General features: G+C 34.7%; 1 protein-coding gene and 1 long non-coding RNA gene across 2 annotated transcripts; both read right to left on the bottom strand.

Annotated features, from left to right (window-relative positions):
• Positions 1-477: 477 nt before the first annotated feature.
• LOC121235119 lies at positions 478-22,653 on the bottom strand. Its single transcript, XR_005934519.1, has 3 exons — positions 22,643-22,653; positions 4,593-4,599; positions 478-545 (listed from the first exon to the last, which is right to left on the bottom strand). It is a non-coding gene; the product is annotated as an uncharacterized LOC121235119 (long non-coding RNA).
• On the bottom strand, positions 5,861-15,974 carry LOC121235118 (lysine-specific demethylase JMJ706-like). Its single transcript, XM_041131364.1, has 11 exons — positions 15,509-15,974; positions 13,307-13,652; positions 12,429-12,585; positions 12,131-12,350; positions 9,661-9,714; positions 9,496-9,575; positions 9,101-9,378; positions 8,573-8,968; positions 7,750-8,168; positions 7,322-7,600; positions 5,861-6,993 (listed from the first exon to the last, which is right to left on the bottom strand). The coding sequence occupies exons 1-11, from the start codon at positions 15,509-15,511 to the stop codon at positions 6,613-6,615; spliced, it is 2,613 nt and encodes an 870-aa protein (XP_040987298.1). The 5' UTR covers positions 15,512-15,974; the 3' UTR covers positions 5,861-6,612.
• Positions 22,654-25,324: the final 2,671 nt, after the last annotated feature.

Genomic DNA, 25,324 nt, shown 5'->3' with positions numbered 1-25,324 from the left:
AAACTTTCAATGCAAATAGTGGTTCTAAGGGGTAGGTAACCAAGACTACCGCCTGCAAAGGCCTCCCCTTTACCTTTAGAGCAGGCCCCCAAAGAGAAACAATTAAAGGGTAAGATCCCAATTATATTTTTCATGGATGTGTAAGGCCCCATTACAGAAAACCCAAGCAAGTTGGCAAAAGTTGGGGGAGCCATGCATGTCTTGATGACCAAGTCAAACCTAGGAGTAAATAATCAATCGAATTTAAAAAATATCTACCAAATGGATCAAATATTAGAAATAAACGAAAAATTATAACTAGCTTAACTACTAATGGTAAAGTTTTTACCCAAAATAAATTGAAAAATAAGTTGAATGAGTGTAATAGTTTTAATTTTTTATCTCAAAATCAAGAGCAAGTTTTAAATGAATTTTAATTATTTTTTTACTTAATATAATTTGATTGTGTCAAATTAAAGAACTTATAAACTATAATAGATATATATCTCATTATACTTAAAAGCGCCTATCGCTAATGAACAGTAATGAACAGTATGAACAGTAAACTTCGTTTTACGTTTTCTTCTTCTCCTTGCGTATCTCTCTACTTCTTCACAACAAATTCCAGCAAAATCGTAGCCACAAAATGGCCACAAAATCACCACACAAGATGTACAAAAATGACAACAAAAATAAAAAATAAAAACAGGCTATTATTTTTTACGTTTTCTTCTTCTCCCTTTACTTCCTCACAGCAAAATCTAGCAAAATAGCAGCCACAAAATCGCCACACAAGATGTACAAAAATGACAACAAAAATAAAAGAAAAAGAAAAAGAAAAAGAAAAAAGAACAGGCTATTATTTACATATAAAATCAAAGGAAATCAAAGAGAGAACACTGAATCAATTAAGTTGGTGATCACTCAAAATACGAAGAACACCAAGATTTTCTTCCATGCATCATCTTTATCATGCCGAAATCAAAGGGAGAGGGAGAGGGCTATGGGTTTCGGCCTATTACGGGGGGAGAGAGAGAGGTCTGTGGGGAGGAGATCGGGGTGGGGAAGGTCACCGGTGACTGGGCTTGGTGGTGGCGCGATAGCGGCGGCCGACGACGCTGAGAGGAGTCGAGGAGAAGAGAGATCGAGAGAGAGAGAGAGAGGGGCGTGCGGCTGGAGGAGGGAGGGAAGAGAGAAAAGTGAGAAAAAGTTAGGGTTTGGGGTCGTAGGTGATTGGGCTTAGTGGTGGTGCGGTAATGGTGGCCAGCGGCGTTGGGAGGAGCTGAGGAGAAGAGAGATCGAGAGAGAGAGGGGCGTGCAGCTGGATGGAGGGAGGGAGGAGAGAGAGGGAAGAGGGAAAAGTGAGAGAAAAAGTAAGGGTTTGGGGTTTAAATCCTAACATTTCATCTTGAATCTCCAAAATTGATCCAACAGTGGAAATTAAAATATTAAAAATAAACTAACTTAAAATAAATAATTAAAATATAAATTCAACTTTAATTTATAAAATATTAATCTTTCATCATTAAATAAATGATAGAGTTTTGTTAAATATTTTTAAGAAAGTAAAACCATATAAATAATTAGAATTTTTAATATAATTTAAATCTCATAATATTCTTAATTAACTAAAATCATTTAGATAAAATGATTTTCTACCATTATAATATTTTTAGAGTTTCCAAAATAAAAGAGACTTACTTTAATGATGAAAAAACGTGAGAGCAATATAAAAATAAAAGATTCTATATTTTTTTAGTGCTCCCTGGGTCATCGAGAAGTGTGATTGAATTCTACAATTCATATAATTTGCTAAGAAAACTATTGTTAGAATATCTAAAATCTTTTAATTTTCATATTACTCATATTATTGTAACGTTTTGGTTATTAATACTTGTTAAAATTTGTTTTTATGCTCTATGCATTAAATTATTGACTAATTAATTTTATTTAAAAAATCATATTATTTTACATTTTGTGAATATTAGTCATCTCTAATTTTTTTCTCCTAACTAGGAAAACGTGTATTACACATGACTCGAGAACTATATATATATATATATATGAAAATTTTTTCTTATCAGTCACTATTGACTATCACACACCTTATAAAAAACATCCCTACATTCTATGAAAAATACCCCACATCCTATAAAAAATACCCCTACACCCTATATAAAAGAAAAATAGTTATAGGTGTAGGGCGTGAGAATGAATACTAGCTTATGCATAGCATTCCTCTTTCTATATATATAAGCGCTTATATATATATATATATATATCATCCTCAATTGAATAAAATTTTAGGTAGATAATATTGATAGTAGTCTAAGGTGAATCCATATTACAGACTCCAATGTAGAACCTATTACATGTCAACACTTGGGAGTAACCCAAAGACCATTAGCTAGCTTGTTTAGTTATACAGATGAGATGAGATGAAAGTTAAAGTTGAATAAAATATAATTAGAATATAATTTTATAATATAATTCTTATTTTAAGATTTGAAAAAATTGAATTGTTTATTATATTTTGTGTGAGAGTTTGAAAAATTTTTAATGATTAGATGAGATAAAGTGATTTGTGTAACCAAACGAGAAATTATATTTGTGTAAAAATTTAAATACTAATTTAAATAAATTTAAAATAGATAATCAACATATAAATATCATATCATAAATAAATTATCAAATTTAATTTATAAAATACTAATATTTCATCATTAAATAAATGATGAAATTTTGTTCAATATTTTTAAAAAAGTAAAATTATATAAATAATTAGAATTTTAACATAATTTAAATATGTTAAATTATTTATGATATATTAGGCAAACGTCCCTAATATATATGTTAAATTAAATAACTTAATTAACTAAATTAAGCAAACGTCCCTTGGACGTTACCTACTACTAGTATATATATATATATATATATATATATATATATATATATCAATCAACAAAACTTTAACATTGTGTTATTCACATTATAAATAATATACAATAATAATAATAATAACAGCTACTACTCTCGGGTTAGCTCCGTGAACTTTTGTTGCCATTAAAGGGCGTGCGTGGCAACCGCCGGCCCTATGGCTAGGGGTGGTCAGAAGGAGGTTATTTCAGGGGTGCTTCGGCCACCCCGGTGGGCTTTGATAAGTGGCCAGCCATCCACTTTAATTGAGTGGTTGGTCGCCATGTATTTTCTTTAGATTTTAAATTTAAAAATAAAAATAATATATTTTTTGTAAAAAAAAAATTAATTTGGAATTTGGATATTTTAAGAATTTTACTTCAATTCCATATATAAAGGTATTTCATTGTCATTTAACTCTATAAATTAATTAATTTTATACTCACAAATTAACTATATATCATCTTATTATATATTATCACTGATTGGCCCTTAATTTGCATAGGGTTAAGTGACATCCATCGAGGTGGTGGTATTGCGGGTGCCTTAACTTGTATAAAGCTAAGGTCAATTAAGGTGATAATTTGTGAAAAATGACGGTAGTTTAATTTGTGAGGGGAAATGTATAAAAATAATCTAAAAAATACATATATAAATGAGAAATTCTACATATAAACCTTACATTAAGACATTAATGCTACGTTTAGATAATGAGGTGATCCTAAATGATTTGTGAATAGTAATAAAAAAGTAATAAAAAAGTGATAATAAAATATTAAATAATAATAGTAAAAAATATGTGAAAAGTAATAATAAAAGATTGAATAGTAGTTGAGTAATCTCAGGTCACTCTACTATACACTTTTAACGTAGAAAAAATCAACTACGTACAAATCTTCGACTTGCAACACTTAAAAATTACCGACGTATGGATGATTCAACTCCCCCAGCCGACCAATTCTTTCTTCTCCGATATGCTGAGTCGAGTCCAACATGATCATGAATCCATGCATGCTCTCTAGATATATAATTCCTAATAATATTAAAACTGGAATCTTAAACGGTATATATATGACGAATGCTCCATGTAAGTCCTAGCATTAGTAGTCCCATGATTTTATTTTGAGAAATGATTGTTGCAATTGTGAGTACGTAAATACTGTGCAAGCATTTTGAAAAAAGTAAATAAATACGAGATTCACATGAAAAGAAATTAACTTTTTTAATAGTGGACCTTACTCTTTTTCAAAACGACTGCACAATACTTGCGTACTCCATGATTGTATGTAGTATTACTCTTTTATTTTTGTTTCTCAATTTCTTGTACTCTATCAGTTTGCATAATTTTATTTTCTGGCAGCAACACATTTTGGAATATTTTAGACTTCTTCCCAAAATTATAAAGGGCGCCATTTATTAATTTATGGCTCAGAACTTAACCAGAGAATTTAAATTCATTCTTTTGACAGTGATAATATTAATTGTCTATTAATTAATTGAGTTGAAAGTATTTCTCGTTTTTTAGGACTATCTTATTGGATAAACATAAAGCATAATTTAGTAGTGGAAATGCCAATAATATTCCTTAGTGTCGTGTGTAGCTAATTATTAAAGGAGAAATCATGGAAGGGGGCTTTTTCCCTTAATATGAAACAAAATAAAAGATGATTGAGAAATTCTACATGGAAGCTTTAAACCACACGCCTTGGCTACCTAGCTAACATGTGATTTGTCATTCTATTTAAATATAAACATATTTAAGCATTAAGATAGATGAATAAAAAATGATAAATCACATGCATGTTGATTAGGTGGCCGAGGTGCATCTACGGTGTAAAGCTTCCATGTAGAATTTCTTCAGCATGATGATCAGTACGTACCACCCAAGACATGATTAACTTCATGACCAAGTTTAAAAGTAAGAATCAAACCCACATAATTAAGTAGATTAATTTCTATTTGAGTCCTAGCTAGCTAGCTATAGCTATAGCTATAAGGCGTATAGGGATCATGTTCTGAGCCCTACTACAAAAGAACAAAAAGATGAAACATTTTGAATCTTTTCCAACGACTTATAGCGCAAAGCGGAGCTTGGAGAAGTGCCCTACAAATCTAAAGATACTAGTGACTGAAAGATATATGCAAGATTTTGACAAGAGCCCATTAACATATATAATTTTGCTTTTGTTCCTTTCTCATTCCTCATTTTTCTTTCTTCGATCACTTTCCACCATTCCACACAAATATTCCCTTCAAATAAAGGTGGAAATGATTGTGGGAAGAGCTGGTCCCACTATATTATATAAATCAATCAAATTGGAAATTTATGTCGTTGTTAAGCATGAGCGAGCTAGCTAGCTAGGTCAAGGTACGTACAGAACGAATGATATATGAATTAGGTTTCCCAACCTTGGATCAGATCATCATCATCATGGATGTTGAAACCAACATGATCATCTATCCACGGCTAAGCCTAAGCCATGCCATCATGGGAGCCAGCCATGCATGGATAGGAGTTTCCTATCTGCGGGGACATTCGATTCAGAAAGTAATTGTCAGGATCAGTGATATATATAATTTGGGGATATGCTTGAGATCAGTGAGGCTTTAATCTGTTTGGATTTATTTCTGTATTTGGGGATAACCAGCTCGATCCAATCCAATCCTCTTCTATCCAGAGGGAAACAAATAATGCTACTTTGACAACATTTTGTTTTTAAATGGCTCCCTCAAAAGTGCAAAGACCCTCCCTCTAACGACTAAAAACTAAAAAGGTTACCCAATTCTACGTTGTTCATCAGTAGTATCATCGTTGCCTCTCATGGCTATTGACAGCATGCCAGCACCATCGCCAGTACTCTCTCTCTATTTCTCGATCTTGCTGAAAGGTTTGATGGTTTGGGCCGGAGAAAGTCAAGATAAACAAAAAAAAGTAAATGATTAGAAGAGGTGAGGCCCATGTTAATGATTAGAAGATCATGTCTAATAAAATTTCAGTGCTCGGCATTACAGAGTCCACAAGTTTCGAGGTAGCTCTTCCTGAAAATCATGTCCGACATGAAATTTGGTTTTGCTCAAAATAAAATGAGAGCATAATCATCACCTAGCTTCAGACCCAAATTGTTTATAATTCTATTAGACAGAGATCGGGAAGGAATGAGAAATTGATAAGAGCTGCTATATAGTGTATAAGAAACTCCCCAAAATAAAGAAGGCATTTCTCTTCATTTTATTAAAGTAGTCCAAGGTGGTACATTGAACCGACCAACTGCTACTAAATGAATAAAGAAGCTAAAAAAGTGGGGGAAGCAGCAGGGACTGAGCTCACATGAGAAATCAACGGGTAGGTATAATACCCACTTTCCTCACAAGAATTAGCTGAGTGGTAAAAACAAATTTACATCATTCACTAAGTATCAGATCTCTAATTTTAGCAAAAAGCAGGAAGGTTCTCCTGCCAAAGACGGAAAAATACCCTGGCCCGAGAACCCCAAGAATCACCACCACCCGTGCAAATTGCCCCAATTTAGGGCCTGCACAAAGAATATAAATCTTAATCCTAATCTTGGTTAATCTTCTGCCACTGCTTCCACAATCAATCTTTAGATTATCCGTGTTGTTAGAAACCCCCATTAGAGAAAATGAAGTTAGCAACGTCTTCGTCAGGCTCAAGGTGCTTGCTCCAAAAGGGCAGGCCAACCATGATTCTAGAAATTGTCACTCTACTGATCTAAACTTAACTCCAACCTGCTCTGTTCCTACGTATGACGGGCCTCTGACTTTAAGGCGCTTCGGCCCGATCTCTATTGGGGGTGGTTCCCTCGTGCTCTTACCCAATTCAAGCTGGACCCTATCCTTTCTTTGTTGTTCTCGCTGTCTGCTTATTGCTTCCTCATTGACCAAAGTTTTATACTTGATGGAAATGGGAATGTTGCTTCCTCTGGCAAACCTTTCTCTCAAAGAACAATTTGGTGAGTCTTTATAACGAGTAGAAGGGATAAATTTATAATTTGATTCATTAGTTCTGCACCAATCAGATGATGACAGCAGTGCCCCACATCTCCCTTCAAGTTGGACTTTTTTCAGTCGTTTAAGCCCCTGTTTGTATTGAGATACCACAGCAGTGAGGTAAATTAGCCAATGATTAGAACTAAATATAAAACTGACACAAGAAGTACCATACAAGAGTATGGACTTGTTAAAAAGCAAAGTAATGGCATCCCAGAGGAGTAATAACATTCCAATGCCCAGACCAAACGGTTACGAGTCTACTATTCTACTAATTAATCAAAAAATAAAGAGGCAAATGTAATTTCACAAACTTTTGCAACTGCACTTAGATTTTAGGAGAAAATCAATAACTAGTAACATTTGCGAATAATACAACCCAATGCATGTATCAGAAGTTAAGATGAAGATAATGTACCTGGTGATCAGAATGCTTTGCACCCACAGCATCATTAATGTCTCTTTTCTCCACCTTCTGTGAAGTACGACGCTTAACTCTAAAAATTTCTGAATCAGAATCGTCACTGTCTTGATCCACAATGGGCTTCAACCCGGATTGATGAAGATTGCTTGGAAGTGTACTCAAGGATTCTTCACAAGACTGGAAGGATATAGAAGATTCATATGCACGGTGTGAAGCTTCAGAATACTTTTTAGAGTCAGGATTCCCAGAATTATAGTTGGCGTTCACCTTAAACTGCTTGAAAAAATAGAAATTCACAACAACTTCAATTAGTTCAGTATTAGATTTAGAGTTAGTTTACTCCTTGCAGAGAAGTGGAAGTAACCACAAATTCTATATCCCAAAGGGCAGCCACATTTGGCGATCAGAGAGCTAGATCTTACATTGTTTGGAACTGTGCTCTCAAGAGGATCTACTGAAGAGAAAAGAGTTGATGAAGCACAAGAAAGGGGAGCTTCAGATACTTCACATTTTGTATTCTCTTCGCCATAATTCCACGTGGGCTGCCTATCAGCAACATGCTCTGCTTCTTGTGACTGATCCCCAGTTGTAACATAGAGATCGGGCTTCATCTCAAATTGTATCTCACAATAAGGGGAATATCCATCTTCTCCAGCTCTCTCAAACATACATGAAAAGGGGTGTGAATACAAATTATCACTACCTCTAGCTTGCCGATGAATCTCCTCTAATATTCCCCCTTCCTGCTCAAACTTCTTGGCTGCAGCTTCCATTTCTGTAATATCCACCCTCAGAAAGAGAGAATGATTGCTCCCACAAGAGAAGTCAAGGGACGCAACATCTGGGTTGGGCAATCAGGATCATCATAAGTAATCAAGAAGATGCAAGCAAAAAGAAGGGTCTATCTGGATGTCTAGCAAAAATTTGAATTCATTCACTGTGTTTAAAGTATAATTTTTTGAGGTGAAAAAATCCATCATCATGAATGGGAAATTCAAGATTAAATAACTATAGCGTCCTAAACAAAGATTATGTCATGAATTCCAACTTCACCAAATAATAGCAATGCTCCAATTTCTGTCACCACCCCATTTAAGATGATGATTCGATGAATCTGTTTTAAATACTATAAAACAATGAATGGACTGTTCAGACTCCATGAGATAACCATCCCATCTCTAAAAGATCATATAACTTTAGTTATTATGTTAGTCCCACGAAACAGCAAGTCAGAGCAAAGCATACCATGGCAAAGGCACACGGGGTGCATGTAACAGTTGCAGTTGATATAAGCTACATAACAGTCACGCTTGCATATGCTGCATACAATTGTTTCATGGGCAATTGAAGAAACACCCGTGCAAGCCCTTGATTTCATTAAGGCCCAGCGAGCAAAATGCTGGAAACGCATCAGATTTACAAAAGAAATCTTAATGTTACGATGTGAAGCCAAGTCTGCTGATGAATAGTCAGAATCTTCAAGTTCTAAACTCCTATAGAGCAGCATTGCTTCTTTACACAGAAGTTCTTCATGAGGAAGCAAAGGCACCCTGTTAAGGAAAGCATAGCGTCGGCTGGCCACCGCCCCCAAAGGAAACCAATCACCAATTGCGAAGTTCACAGCCTCCCCACAATTGAAACCTAGAGTTCCATAACAAAATAGGTACATTTCAGAAATTTCGACATTATCAAGAATGGGAGAGATCACCGGAACATCTATTTACTACTCCTGCCTAATTTTGATCAGTTGGATAACCAAACTGTAAATCCTACCGTGACTGAATCCAGCATGATATGCTCTTGGGAAGGTAATTACAAACTCCCCAGGATTTTGCACAGCTTTGTAGACAGGGACCCCATGTTCCAACAGAATATTCGGTGGAAACAAAGTAGTTTTCCCTAGAAGAACATCAAAGGCTCCATCCTCGCCATCAGTTGATAAAATATCGTGAGTATAGACATGTTCCCTGACCACTTTTTCAAATTTCAGAGCCGCATCACCTGGAATGCCATACCAAGTTTTTGCTGCCCCACAGTGATGGTAATTAATACTGCATACACAAAAAGAAAAAATAAACAAACAAAATACCTACAATGATGCTTCTCGACGAACAAAGCAGAGATACTGGATCACGGGAACTCTTGAAGAGAAAAATAGAAACACATACCTGTACAAATAATGGTCTTCCACATGCCAAGCAAACATACTGAACAGCATTCCAATGTAAAGCATAGGTTCAGTTACCCCCTAAAATAGATGCAATATAAGTGAATGAATGCAAATTGTGTGAAGAAGGCAAAGTTTTCAAGAAAGCAGAAAGTCATCTTATTACCGGAATAGCTCTATCCAGAAGACGCAAAATGGATTTGGGCAAGCGTGAAAGTTTCTGAAATAGCAGAAAAGAAATTATATATGACTTAATAGAATGTAATTTAGAACAAATAACAAATCCCCAAACATAATAAAAGGAGAATATGCTCTTAAATAATGTAAAACTTTGTTGGGCGTAATTAAGGTACTAGAGACAAACGATGTTCAAATCTTAAAAGGAATAAATTTTTCTTTTCTTTAAGGATGAGGACTTGGGGGAGGAGAAATGGATTGAGAAACAAGATATCATTTTAATAGAAAAATAAAATAAGAGATAAAAAAAGGAAAATTTAAGAGAAAGAAGTGCTACACAGGATAAAACATCACACAGGTGTCTTGCAAGTATTTCAGTCTTCTTAGGGAGAAGTAACAACAGAATACTAAAAGAGACACCAGTTAATTAATTCTCTCTTTTCAGCTTTCTCCTAACTCTTATGTTTTCATTAATTTCTCCATGATTGGTATCAGACAACTATAACCAGCGGTTATAAATAATCAAAGCCATCAAATTGCCACCAAAGACTGAAATTTTGAAAACCAATGCCCTTATGAACTCATGACTATTGGAAAGTTATGGGCTAATCCAAGGCTTAGGTTCACGCATATTCTACAGGTCTAAACCCTATAATATATTTTTTCCTTTTCTAATAAGAAAAAAAGGTTGCTCGTCCTACAAATCATTTGACATAGGACAGACTGGAGAATCTGTTTATGTTCGCTTGCGGTGGGCTTTAGGATAGAAAAGTTACGATGTTGAAAATTTTAAGCTTCAAAGGCAAGGAGAAGAACTCAAATTGGAGTTCGTAAAAGATGGAAGAAATGATAAAAGGAGTAATGCTACTCATAAACCGAGTAACACCACTGATGTATGCCTATTTAAGGTTATTGTTCAATTTTAGATTTTCAATATTTTTTATGGCTAATACATGCCCGCCATGCTAACCGTATCATGCAGATGTTACAGCCGTAGTATTACAAGTACCATTACTCTCATGGCAAAACAGTATCCATGAAAAGTATCAGGGAAAAGATTACACAAAGGTCAGCATGTCTCAATACTCAAACACACCTTTGAAGTCTATAACTACATCAGCATATTTATATAGGACTCTTCAACCTCAAATTCAAGTTTGCAAAAGAGAGAAGAAAAGATAAAAGGAGTAATGCTACTCATAACCCAAGTAACACCACTATGTATCCATGGTTTTAAGGTTATCGTTCAATTTTTTATTTTCAATATTTTTATGGCTAATACATGCCCACCATGCTAACCGTATCATGCAGACGTTACAGCCGTAGCATTACGAGTAGCATTACGCTTGTGACAAAACAGTATCCATGAAAAGAATCAGTGAAAAGATTACACTAAGGTCAGCTTGCCTTGATACTCAAACACACCTTCAAAGTCTATAACTACATCAGCATATTTATATAGGACTCTTCAACCTCTGCCTTATCTATCAGAACTAAATTCTAATTGAGCTACTAAACAGTAAAAGATTTAACTTGGACTCGGAAAATGAATCCAACCACTATTTCTAGGCATAACCCGAAACAACTAACTTTACCAATGTCGTTTCACCAGGCACTGGCAACTGCACAATAGATTAAAAGGTGGTCTACATATTCCCCACTCTTTCTGACATACAACACCAATCAACCACAATGATATGATGTTTCCTTAGTCATCCATGGTGATGATATTTCATATGGAGGCTATCCAAGCAAAAAAAAGGCTACTTTATATGATTAGTTCATCAAATACTCTTCTAAGGAAAAGAATTGCTATCCTGAGATATGAGGACCTGATAGAATGAACAGATGATAACTTGGAAGATCCAGAGGGTCTTATCTACATCTTTCAGTCTTGATCAAGTTGCCAAGAATGAACTTTTTTTAACACAACTTGATCTTTTTTCCACACTAAATAAGCACTTGGGTGTGACAATATCAACAGAGATATACTTATGCCATATCAATATTTTTTTATCGGTAAACAAAATTTTATTGATCATAAAGACAGGCAAAAGCCCAAGTATACCTTGTGCTCTTTAAATCTTAATTGGATTTTAACATAATTTTTACTCTATATGATGTTGTATAGGGATGTTTAGGGCATTATGCTGCTGGTTATGTGGACTTTTGTGTGGACCTTATTTGGGGCGTTGCTATTCATGTTAGTTTCAAAGACTAGCTAGAAGAACAAAGGGCTGGGTCCCTCGGCATTACGCTTTCCAAAGCAGCGTAACTAAAAGTCATAACTGAGCACTAGATCATCCTCCAACTAAATAAAATCGATTTACATAAAGAAAGAGATAAAATATGCTATTGACACTTGGCCAGTTGTAGATAGACAACCATTCCTCTAGTGCTAAAATTTAGCAATGGAAATTCTTTAAATTTTATAGATAAAAAATTAAAGGAATTAGAACCTTCAAATTCCATTTGCTATTTCCAAGCTGGTCACTGGCAGAAGATGAAAACGCACTTCCATCAACATCACATGCATACTCAACACTTTCTGTCTTTCCACAAGCGATTTCTTGCCAAAACTCCTTTTCCATATATGTGGCAGGAAGACATCCAGCACTATAATATCTACGGGCAAAAATCTTGTTTGCCATCTTCTCGTAATCGCGAAATGTATAATTTCTGAAAATTATACACACTCAGAACCAGAAAAATAAAGCAAGCCAAAATATCGTGGCTCTATATGGTAAAGGAACTCACCTTCCACTCATGAAAAAAGTGACCTTATCATCAGAGTCCCACTCTGCAAGTCGAAGAGGCTGCACTCTAGTTGTGAACTTGAATCCAGATTTCTCCTTCATCAATACAACCCCAGCTGGAACAGATGCACTCAATGGGGAAATAATCTTGCATATTCCTGAAATCAGTAAAGATCCCAAAGGAGAAGGGGTTACATTCCATTCATGAGGACAAAAAAACAGTGAAAGCTCAACAGTTTCATTTTCAGAAGCAGCTGTTGCAGCCAAATAAACAGGAAAAAAAATATCATTCCATCAGAAAACACCAGAGATGGCAGAAAAATAAAAGAAAAAACATAATAGAAAAATTACAGTTGCAGAATCTTCTGCCGGCACAATTCTTCATGTTTGTATTGGTTCATAATTGGCAAAAGGCAATCAAATTGTTTGATGAAATCCATTTTCTAGATCAATAAATCAGAACATTCACTGGGTTACATGGCTTCAATCTTCACCAAAAAAATTATTCACCATATACAGAACTTGGTTAATCTTTTATTACTGATATACAAGATCTCAACGTGACAAATCATGTAAAAAATAAAACAGCGGCAGGCCAAAACAATTTAGGTATCAAAGTCTAATGCAATATTATTTCGAGTTCCCATGGACAACAGTGTAAATAGATAGAGATCTTACAAATACTTTGTACATAGCTAGATTTCTTACAAGCACATTCCATCATGTAAGGAGTCTGTGCGTATCCCTGTGCTTGTGGACCATGAACAAACATGGTATCAAACTAAAGTATAACATGTGGCAATCGCACTCTCAAAATTCTAATTACCATGACAGGCATGACTCAACTCAGAACATATAAACAAAGGAAGAGAATGTTACCATATCTAGAGGCTTCTGGAGCTATCTTCTGCAAGAAAGCCAAAGGATCCTCAAATTCCTCCTTTGTTGGACAGTATACAGGGCACTCTGAAATTTTCTCAGTCCATTCCAGATCACTTGTGTCAAACTTGTCAACCTTACGCTTTGAAAAGACATCTGCATTACTGTGTAGCCTCACACCACAGGATGCTGAAGCTCTCAAAGCATCTCCTCCACTCCTAGTCATCATGTTGGCGACGCTTGTAGTCTCAATAACAGTTTCTGATTTCATTCGCTGAAGCCTTTTAAGCTTGAGATATTCTAACCCATTTCCGGCCTCTTTGGATAAACAAACCCTTCCTTCTACCTGTCAAAAGGCAATATAACTTAATGAAATCAGAATCGGCAAAATGGTAGCAGAGATATAAGTGGATTTAAGACACAAATGGTTAACTTTTAGTAAAAGTTCTCCAATATGATAAAGGAGTTTACCAATAACCCAGATCAGCTCCCATATAACATCTGGTCCATGCATGTTATTAACATACAGATATTCACTAACTAAACTCAGCTTACATAATGAATTCGACGTAACACTACCATTAATACAAACCAAGAAGTGCTCAATAAGCTGCTACCACCACAATGACTACTGCCACTAGCTAATAATTGCCATTGATCAGCTTACTCAAACTAAATCATGGGTGACAAACCTCTACTTAATATGGGCACATCAACACCAGTATACCGTGCAAAAGAATGGGTGTCTATGGCAGTGAAAACGTTAAAAAAATGTAGTATACATTTTCCGGCAATAACTCCTAGCTATGCATATTAAAGTTTGATGCATAGATATCAACCATTGAGAACTGACTCACTGTCTTCATCAACCATAATTTTTAATCTGCTCCAAAATTGTGAGTTATAAATCACCCAGTTGGTCTCCATGTAATGAATCCAAGATAGGTATCAAACATGGGTACATCAAAGCGGCTATATCATACCAAAAAATGGGCATCTATGGAACCTAGTGAAAACATAAAAAAAATTTGCAGTACATATTTAAGGAAAAACTGCTAGCTATGTTTATTAAAATGATGCAAGGAATTCAACCAACTAGAACTGACTCCACATTGTCTTCACCAACCATAATGTCTAATCTGCTCCACAATTTTGAATTATAAACCACCCGGTTAGTTTCCATGTAATGAATCCAAGATAGGTCCCAAACAACAAAATCAAAGATGATGTGTCCATTCAAATCACCATCGGAAAGGACAAATGAATGTAAAAAAAGGAACAGAATTACGATTCTGCCATATATGATTTTTGTTGTCACATTTAATTTCTGTATGTGGGGTTTACTTAAGGATGGGTCCGAAGGCCCTCCTTAGCGAGGTCTGCCCCCATCAAAAGATGGAACAATAATGAAGTATTTTTAAAAGCAATCAATTTGATAATAATCTACTGAAATTGATCGTCATAAAAAACATTCGTAAAAGGTAAAGATATTACGAAGAGGCGAACTACATGAATTAAACGTGAGACGAAAAAGATAGAAGCGAAGGACAGCCGAACAAGTTGCATGGACCAAATCGTACAAGAAATTTGCAAGGAAAGTAAATTGGCCCAATATTTACCATATCAGAACCCTTCCGGTCCAAAGATTTTTCAAACGCAACTATCAATCTTATCCATTTTCCACAAATAGTTAAACCATATGGTCAAACAGAATACTAATCGCGAACAGTCTCGTTGAAATCTTCATCAGGTCCAACTTCGTCATTAAATGACACCCAAAAAACCATTAGTACAAATAGAAAATAGTTGTGGTAATTAATTTTATTTTTTAAATGTAAATTAGAAATAAGAAGAAAAACATAACTCATATTTTAAATATATATATATATATATGTATATATATATTTATCCACTCATCGGAAATGCATCGTATACGTTTGATTCATATACTAAAAACCCCGTCAAAATCTGAATCCTTACAAAGTCAGACCCTTATAAAAAACCAATTGGGAAAAATCAGAAAAACTTATCATAATTAGAGAAAAAATTATGAACCCGCTCCAATAGAAAACAATGTCTAAGATCCAAACGATGAAACAGAAGAAGAAAAGAAAATCCACAAAAGTTTTAACCGAAAATTCAGAAAATGCAAATTAAATGTGAAGCCAGAGAAAACCAAACCAAAAAAGATTAACCACGTACCATTTCATTCCGAAGTGTTTCTCTACAAGCCTCCGTATTCGTTCGCTTCACCGTGAGCGGAATAAAAAACAACCACAGAACAGAATCCTAATCTCAAAATCAAACCCTAGATCACAATCCCGGGCATAAAAAACTCAATAACAAGCCTTTAAAGTGAACGAGGCCCGCCACATTCTCTCAAAACGAGACGAGCAAGACCGGACCAAGTCAGACTCGGAGATCCAAAGTCTCCCGAGACCGAGTCAAGGAAAGCGAGAAGAAAATCAAGGGACCTCGGAGAAAGAGGGCTGCGCAATTTTCCGGCGAGATGCGGAGGCTTGTCGCCGGCGAAAATAGCTGTTTACCGGCGAGGAACAATGTTTACAGGTATGGAAGGAAGGAAGGAAGGGAGACGAACGGTGGACGAGAGAGAGAGAGAGAGAGAGAGAGAGAGAGGGCTTTAGAAAACCGAAAAAGGGCCCTAGGCTGGATGGCTTATGATTTTATACTCCTAAATGTATTAACGCTTTAAAGGTAAGAACAATATTTTACTCATTTTATATTTATTTTTAATGAATATTATTTATATTTTTACAAGAATTAAAAATAAAGGGCGGAGAAGTGTGAAGGAAAGTGGAGGTTGTTAGGTGGTTCAAGTACCGTTCAACCAAACGCTTGCCGGCCAACGCGTTTGTTTTTCTTTCTTGCTTTCCGTTTTGAGTGACTATATTACCCCTAAAAACTCGGGATCTCATACATACGGAAAGGACGGTAATGTTGGCTTTTGGAAGGGTATTAAGGTCAATTAAATGGACGGTGTCATCTATGAGTTCTGGTTTCTGTTGTGGTCAGAGAGAGAGAAAAAGTGGAAGCAAAGGAAGGAACCATCACGTGAGTTAAAAGAGAGCGTAAATATGTACAGAATAAAACAATCTGACGGCTCATCTCTTCATCTGTGACTTTGAACGGTCACAAAACTACAGATCCAGCCGATCTCAAATCCTATCCGCACGTAGTTTCTACGTCGAAACTGACGGCCACTACACGATTACTTTCACCCTACATCTTCCGGTTAGTTAGTCTCGTAACGAAAAGACAATTGAATCCTCGTTAGTTTGCCCCTTTGAGTAGAAAATGGAGGGGTTTTATAGACTTTTTGCTGAATCTCTCCACGAGGAAGGCGCCAAAGTCACTTCCGTAATGTGTGAGAACCACCACAACGCGTGACCGATTGTAAGTCCAAAACACACGACGATGACTCGACACGTGGCAATATATCTGCAAAGGAGGTACAGATGGCAGGTGGATGTAGCTGCGTTTTCGAGGGTTTCGTATGTGTGTGGTGCCAGAATGGGCATAGCTGGCGGTTACAGCAGGTTTCACGCAAGAAGTCCAACCGGTGGTTCCCGGTTTCCGGTTTCATATCAGCAATACTTCTCTCTCCTGATCTCATTGGTTGCTTGCACTTTTAGCCTTTTTGCTACGCGGAGGTTGGCCTAATGATTAGTTTTCCACAGTCATTGAGTTTGAAGTTTGAACTCCGAAGAAAAAATATACGTAATATTTCCTTGACGATTTGGCGGCTCGGCTCTGAGTCAATCTTACACACTGCTCTCCGGCTTCTTCAAGGCTCGGCTTCTTTTTAGCCGGCATTGAGATTTTCTCTCGTGTTATGATCTTTTTTCTTGATTCTTATTTCCTCCTTTGTTAAAAAAGGAAAATAAACAAAATTTACCCATTATTTGTTAATTCAAATAATAAATATTCTATATTTGAAACAATGGGATTTTATTGGAAAATAAAGTTTTTTTTTTAATAAGTAATGCTGGGTATTGACGAAAATACTAAGTAATCAGGTTGAAATCACTTGAATGCCTTTCCATTTTGGTGTATTGAGGATTCGTTTGGAAGTCAAATTTATTTTAACTCATCATTATAATTTTTTCAAATTTCAATACAAAATATAATAAACAATTCAATTTTTTCAAATCTCAAAATAATAATAATATTAAAAAATAATATTCTAATAATATTTTATCATCTTAACTCAACTCAACCAAACTCAATTCAGTTCAACATCCAAACGCAGCCGGAATGTTTCGGATTACAAAGCACAATGTCCTTTCTCTTTGGACCAATTAGGAAACAAGCTTTTGTTACGGGTAAAGAGATTTTATGCTAGATTCTGCATGTCTCTACCCTCTAACACTACTCAAATTCATATTTTTTGTTAGGGGATTTTTTTATTATTATTATTTTCAAATTCTTGGCATTTGACAGAATAAGAATAAAAAACTCAGTCCAAAACAAGTAAAATCTCAAATTCAACTCATGGATAAGCTCCTCTAGAAGTAATCTGTATTAGGGAACGTGCTGTTAGAGATGAGACTCGTCGATCTAGAAACCCCTCTAATAATATCCAGCTCTTGATGCTTGTCTGTATAATGTCATAATGTACAGAGAACTCTCGTTCCTCTGACAGGAGGGACATTAACGGACCACCAAGAACACTAACAAGATGAGAGAAATTAGAAAACTATGCCGCATTAATGACACTGAAGAATTTACTAACTTTGACACGGAGACTCGCTGGCCCCAAGGCCGCCATTTCCAATTGCCTCATTTCCTACCTTTTGCAAGTGTAAGTTCTAAATATCTTAGTTGTCGGAACTTAGCTAACAAATGTGCGAAACACGACATTAACATTTTTGACCTAAGTTAAGACTTTTATAATTACATAAATAAGAAATATTACTCTTTATTCAAGATATTCTTAATCATATGCGCGCATTAATCGACGTAGAAAGTTGCTTAAAATGTACTGGATAGATTAACTTAAGTGACTAAAGATTATAAATTTAAAATAAAAAATAATGTTTCCCAGGATTAAGAATGTTGTTCTTTATTAGTCGATTAATATATATGAGATAGAATTTTAATTTATTTTCCATTTAATTAAATGGTTGAGATAAAATTAAAATGCATCAAATCAATTGAAGATAAAATAAAAAATAAAAGAAATAAAAGCTAACAGTACTCCTCCTCCGTATAGATATATGATTGGGGACGGGGTGCAACATTTATATATGATAATAACCGAAAACGTCAGTGAACCAAGATATATAGGTAGTTATCTGTTATCTAGATTGCTAAAATGGGTAAATATCAAGGTCCACGTGAAAATATCCAAATGTTTGAAAAAAACATCAATAATGTTGGAAGTAAAATGAACTTAGAGAGAGAGATAGAGATGAACAGAAGGGACATATAGCAAAAGGAATGGATGTCGTCACATGCACGTTTATCTTTGCATGGGGCCATTTCCAAAGATAAACATCATTCACTCGAGACGTCGAGGTGGTGGGGGAGGGCAGACAGTAATTGGCCGGTATGGACGTATATGGGTCATTGACCGACCGGGCTTTTGAACCCATACATGCAGGCTGCGGTGGCGGTGCAGGTAGATTTCTGTGACTATCAACATTAATTTTATTTTTTCAGTATTAGAATTTCCAATATATATATATATATATATATGCATATAATTTATTAATATTGTCTCCTTAGGTACTTAATGTGATATTATTAAATATTAATGTTTTTTTTAAATGTTGAAAGACTATATAATTAACATCCAATGTGTATATATTATTGGCAGATAATGTTGTAAGAACTTGGTTCCGCACCTCGTGCTGTTTTTAGCATATATATATAACTAATAAAAGCGTTTTGCTCCCTTTTCTTCAGCTTTTTTGCCTTTTTAATAACAGATGGTTTTCTGTTTCTTTCTGTTTTTCATTTTTTAAAGAAAGTTTGATGGGTACTTCGACGTTGACATTTTCCAATTAAATACGAGGAAAACAGATATAAATGGAACAAGGAATAATGGGGTATATATATAGCATTCGGCCAAATGAAATAAACACAGAGAGAGAGAGACACATATAGATCATGCATAGAAAAGGAATAAAAAAAATTATATTTATTTAATTTGAATATTTATATTTCAATATATACATATAAGTCACCTTTACAATTGCAAAAGGTGATTTAGATTCAGAGATAAGTTGAGATAGTTTGTAAATAGTAGAATAAAAGTTAAATTGTTTATTATATTTTGTGTGAAAATTAATAAAGTTATTTTAAGATTCGAAAAAGTTAAATTGTTTATTATTTTTTATGTGAGAATTTAAGAAAGTTATAATGATGAGATGAGATAAGCTGATGTAGATTTTGAATTCAAATGAGGAAGTGATCTAAGACTTCTTCCTATATATTAAAAAAAAAGCATTTTTCAAGGATTAAATAAGTTTATAATTTGTTTAAGGCTTCGAAAGGAACCCCATAAAAACAGCTCAAAATTGTGGGATTTAACAAAAAATCCAAAAGCTAATGTTTCTTTGAATATATATAATCACAAACAATAATTATATTTAAAGACCTTTGTACTACACATAATTTACGTGGTATAATTTAATTTAAAAGATAAATATTTTAAAATTTAAATCCTACAAATCAAATTATGTTACGTGAATAATACATGGTGTAAAGGTTTTCAAATAGTACTACTCTTGTAATCACATAAAGTGATCATATTAATAAAGATTCAAACCAGACCCATCTACAATCAAATTATAAATTTTTCTATCCCCCTCTTGCGTAAGACTAGTTATATGACTGTGTCTGCACGTTCTCTCTGGTTGATGCCATATATGATGAAGCATATTATTAATTCCTATCTCAAAACTAATTAAAATTATTTCACTTTGATTAAGCCGCTACAAGAAAAATGAGTATTTATTATTATTTTTTTTGCAACGAAAAGAACTATATATGACGAAAATAGATTTATTTTAGTTAAAAATAGTCATTTCGTTGTAAATAATTAGTTATAAATAAATAATTTTCTTGTAATTAATTAACTTGTAATAAGCAGTTTTCTTATAGTATATATATAATTAACAAAAGGATGATCATTTTTTACTATTATATATTCAATCATTCAACCTAGTTAGCTAGCTTGTAATATTAAATAAATAAATAAATAAATATTCTTACCAATCAATCTATAATAATATTATATCCTCCATAAAAATAATAAAAAAATTTATGAGAGAAATACCCAATTAACAGCAAACACGACGCCAACAACAACAACAACAGCACTAAGCAACAAGCAATTAATGAATCTCCTCGATCGAAAGCAGGTATCCTAATCCTCCTGCCTTCCTTAAAATACAATTCAACGCTCCATATAATATTTTTACATGGCTTTAACTAATCTTTCTATTTTGATTATACAATTAATGGATGGTGGACCCCTATAACCCACCAATAAGGATGTAAATGCAATGGGAAAGTGATCTTTTAAGAAAAGTTGAGGGGACCCAAATTAAGCTATGTTGTATATATTAAGGGTTACGTGAAGTCTTAATCAGCTAGCTAGCTAGCTGGCCGTCGGCGTCTATATATGCATGTATATATAGATGTCATTTTTGGTAACGTACGTACTGTTGTCATCACAATGACGAAGATTGGAACTTGGGGATTTTTGCTTGCAACAAACGATATTTATAGTTATATAGGGGAAGAAAAAATCTATTAGTTGTCTTTTTTTTTTTTATCATCTTCTTATCATCTTATAAAGTGACATTAGATAATAGATTCATAAGTAAAATATAATAAATACTATCTAATCATCTAATGTCACATCATAAGATAATGAGAGGATGTTATAAATTAAAATGATGAATAACATTATTCATATTGGATAGGTTAAAAGATTGCACTGAAAAAGAAAGTTTCGGTTGCTTGGAGTTGGAGTCGATTTATTAATGCACAAGAAAATTGAGCTTATTTTTTAGAACACACTTCGGTTCGGTTTGGATTCATAATTCATCTTAACTCATTTTATTACTATTCATTATTATTTATCAATTTTAACTCATAAATCTCACTACTATTCATAACTCATTTCAACTCATCTTCAGATCCAAACTAAGCCGAATGAAGCTGGAAGTCATTAAGGGAACTGGAATGCTCTAAAAACCCATGTAGACCCCAACTTACATATAGTTTCCTTTCATGGGATATTAATTTTCGGGCAAGTTTGAGCTGCTGTTAGGTCGATTGTGTCTCGAAAGTCAGCTACTTGACTAGCTATTCTTTTTTTAGTTTTTACACTTTTCTCGGCAAGGACGTATTATATCATGATTGGCTAGTCAATTAAGGGGTCTTGGCCAAATCCATGTGCTGACATTGATACTTTTGAATGAAACAAACGAACCCGATCATCATTTAAGACTTCTCGAATGATCATGACTTTAGGACATGTGGCAAAAAGAAATTAAAGTTATTATGTTACATAGAAAAAAGTAAGTTCTTTTTGTGCCTTATTTTACTCAAAGTATTTTTGAGAAAATCAACAAAAACTTGGAAGAATCTATTGAGAATGATGTGAAAGAAAGTGATGATACGAGAGGAAAAGGAGGGGTAATGTGGCGCAAATTAGAGATGGAGAGAGCTGGTGGCCACTATAGTACGGAGGATAGAATGAAAGATGCAAGAGAGTGGAAGTAGCGGTGTAAATAAGCCGCTTAGATCCGTTTAGATAGTAAAAGTGTTTCATCTCATCTCATCTCATTATTATAATTTTTTTTAAATTTTCATATAAAATATAATAAATAATTCAATTTTTTCAAATCCTAAATAATCATAATATTTTAATAATATTTTATTCAATTTTTAACTTCCATCTCAATTTACTTTCTAAACGAAACCTAATAATTTTTGACATGGTATATGAATCTGACACCAAACTAGAATCTCATCCTTTAAATGTTTGGCACTTTATATTTGTTCTATTCCCTATGACCCCAATTTGGTGTCAGGAAAGATCAATGGGTGTTGTGATGTGGGTTAGCTTCGGGGAAAAGAGAGACAGAAGAATGGTTTATTTGGATTGACTAGTTTTGTGAGGTCCAACAGTTCAAGTAAATGTGATGCACTCAATTCTTTTTTAGATTTGACAGAAATCAAGGTGTTAGAATATGTAATAATAGTTACACCAATTCTTTTATGGGCAGGGAAGCTTGCGTAGGGATTGCGTAGGAAAGAATTTTTTATTCTACATCAACTACAACTAAAGAAATAAACCAAAAACACAACAAAAGCCCGAGCCTTTCCCCCATCTTTTCAATGAGTCTCCCTAAACCAATCCACAAAAAGACCATTTTACTACATTTTACTCAAAAAGACCCAACAAAATTAGAACTCGGTTTAAAGTATATTAAACCAAATCTGATAAGTAAAAGCTCTTTTTGTTTCTAATAAAATATGGATGTTTTTGAAAACCCAGATCCGAATGAACTTTTTGCAATGAAAGTTGTCTGGGTCTTCGGCTGAAACTACAGAGAAACGTACAAAGGGGTTATTTTTTGCGTGATGATGAGTAAGTATCCCAAGGAGGAAAATTAGAATGAAGGTCGGAGTTGAAAGTCGTGTCGGTTATGCTCAACGGTAAACTCAATCTCTCCACTCTTGATACAACTTCTCGTAAAATCGAATATTCTATGTGTTGATTTATATAGGAATAATAAAGAAAGAAGTAGCTAATGACCCATTTCCTGAAATGTGAAAAATGTTGTGAGAGATTTAAACCGCCATAAATAAAGGGTCTCTCAATTAGGATTTATTCTTATTTGTGTTGGCTTTTTTACGATGTTTTTATCAATTTTTACAAGATATACTAATAATGAAAGACAAGTATTTGATTGGAGGAGAAGAGGAACCCCACGTCGGAGAGAAAATCGATATGTATTTGCATGCAACCCAGGTGTGAGGAAACAGTTTCCACTCTTGTGACTTCTACCTACATGCTACAAGTTCAACTGCAAAGGAGCTTTGGAGAGGAGGAGATGAAGAGGTTAGGTTTCATAAACCCATATTGACATGGGGAAGCTTCAGAGAGGAGGAGAGTGAGATGGAGGATAATGGTGGGTTCATTTCACCTTGGGAATGCTTCGGAGAGGAGAGTTAGATGGAAGATAAACTTTTGGGGAGATGGAACTGAAAACATGAATGATGGGTTTGTACGAGACTTGGGGAAGCTTCGGAAAGGAGGAGAGTGAGATGGAGGAGAAACTTTGGGGGAGATGAACAACAATCCGAATGCGATGGGATTGTGCGAAATGTACCTTTTCCTTTTCCACGTAGACCGTTCGTGCAAAATCCCTACCCTAAATCTGACATTATTTTCCTAATTACACACCCTTCACATTTATGGCAATTATCACAAATAAATCTAGAAAATTACTAACAATACGCAATAATAATTTACAGTAAAAAAGTAATCTAAAACTCGTACGAAATAAATTTACATCCCAATATAAACATTAAATATCACCAAAATATTCACATAAAAAAACCATATTTCATAAACTGAATATATTAACCTCCCATTTTATAGATATGTACATCTATACACAAATATCATGTCTACAAAGTGTTCAATGTTCACAATATCATCATTCCGAAAAACTTCTTAATCAATGTACTTCAGACATCAGTCTACTCTTCCTCTTGGTCCTGCGCTACTTGCTCTACAAAAAAATTTACGGTTTCGAAGAGTGGGACTGTAGTGGAACTACCATGTTGACATTATAATAATCTTAGTAAGTTAGTCCCTACGACTACACTCGTGAAAATTATGCAATGACATATATTAAAAATTATACAAATAAATGTATATGTTAATATTCATATTAAAAAGATTCATTTTGGTTTTCTTCGAAAACTTTGAAATTTCCAACACTAGTTTTTATCTGATTACCATACACGATGGACCTATAGAAAAATAACAGTTAGAGTTTGAGAATGCTATCTCACGATGATAGCATATAGCAATCTTGTATTGCATATATAGGAGTAGTATAATGTTGACTTTACATTTAAGGAAAAAAAATATAGAAAGAGTGTGCTGCACATGCCTAAAATAAAAGATTATAGAAGATTTCTAGTGATACATTAAGCAAATGAAGGAAAATATACTGTGATTGCATTGTTGGTGGTTCTTTTGCTTTGCTGTCTTCAGTTACAAGGCTGTCAGGTTGGAGTTTGACCTTGTAAACCCATTTACAACCTACAACATTCATATGAGGTTGATGGGGTACAAGGGTCCAGGTTTTGTTTTTGGCCAGAGCATCTAGCTCTTCGTTCATGGCAACATGCCATCTTGGATGTTTTTAGGCAACAATAATAGAGCGAGGCACAATGGAAATGTTAGGGCGAGCAACATGAAGAATGTATTTGGGATTTGGTTTGCGAATCCCAGCTTGAGCACAAGTAATCATGTGATGGCGTTGAGCAGCAGCATGTTATGTAGAGGAGACAACACATTTTGGAGTCAAAGGTGGTGAAAACTCTTCTGCAAAAGATTCATATGCCAAAGACATGGGTAGTTGAGGGTCTAGGGGGCTGGTTTAACGTGGATTTGGAGGTGCCATCAAGGGAAGAGTATGAGCAGAAATTAGAATGACAGGTGCATGTGAGCTTGTAGAAGGAGGGGAAGGCTTTCAATCCAAAAGTGAACAAAACTTGCCAGTGACTGTGTCCTGACCATAAAGACGTGCAAGGGATGAGTAAGGGAGAACAGTTTCATCGAAGACAACGTGCTGAGAGATGTAAACTCGACCAGTTGGGGGTATAGACATTTGTAGCTTTTGTGTTTGATGTTGTAACCAAGAAAATGGAAGTAGCGAGAGCCCAAAACTCTGAGACTGGTATAGTCAGGATGACGACCATGGAGGCGGAAGAAGGGGGATTCCATGTTCAAGGCCT

This window comes from Juglans microcarpa x Juglans regia, chromosome 6D (assembly GCF_004785595.1).
Source record: "Juglans microcarpa x Juglans regia isolate MS1-56 chromosome 6D, Jm3101_v1.0, whole genome shotgun sequence".
NCBI lineage: Eukaryota > Viridiplantae > Streptophyta > Magnoliopsida > Fagales > Juglandaceae > Juglans > Juglans microcarpa x Juglans regia.
The sequence above is the reverse complement of the archived record's forward strand: the minus strand, read 5'-3'. Positions and strand labels throughout refer to the sequence as shown.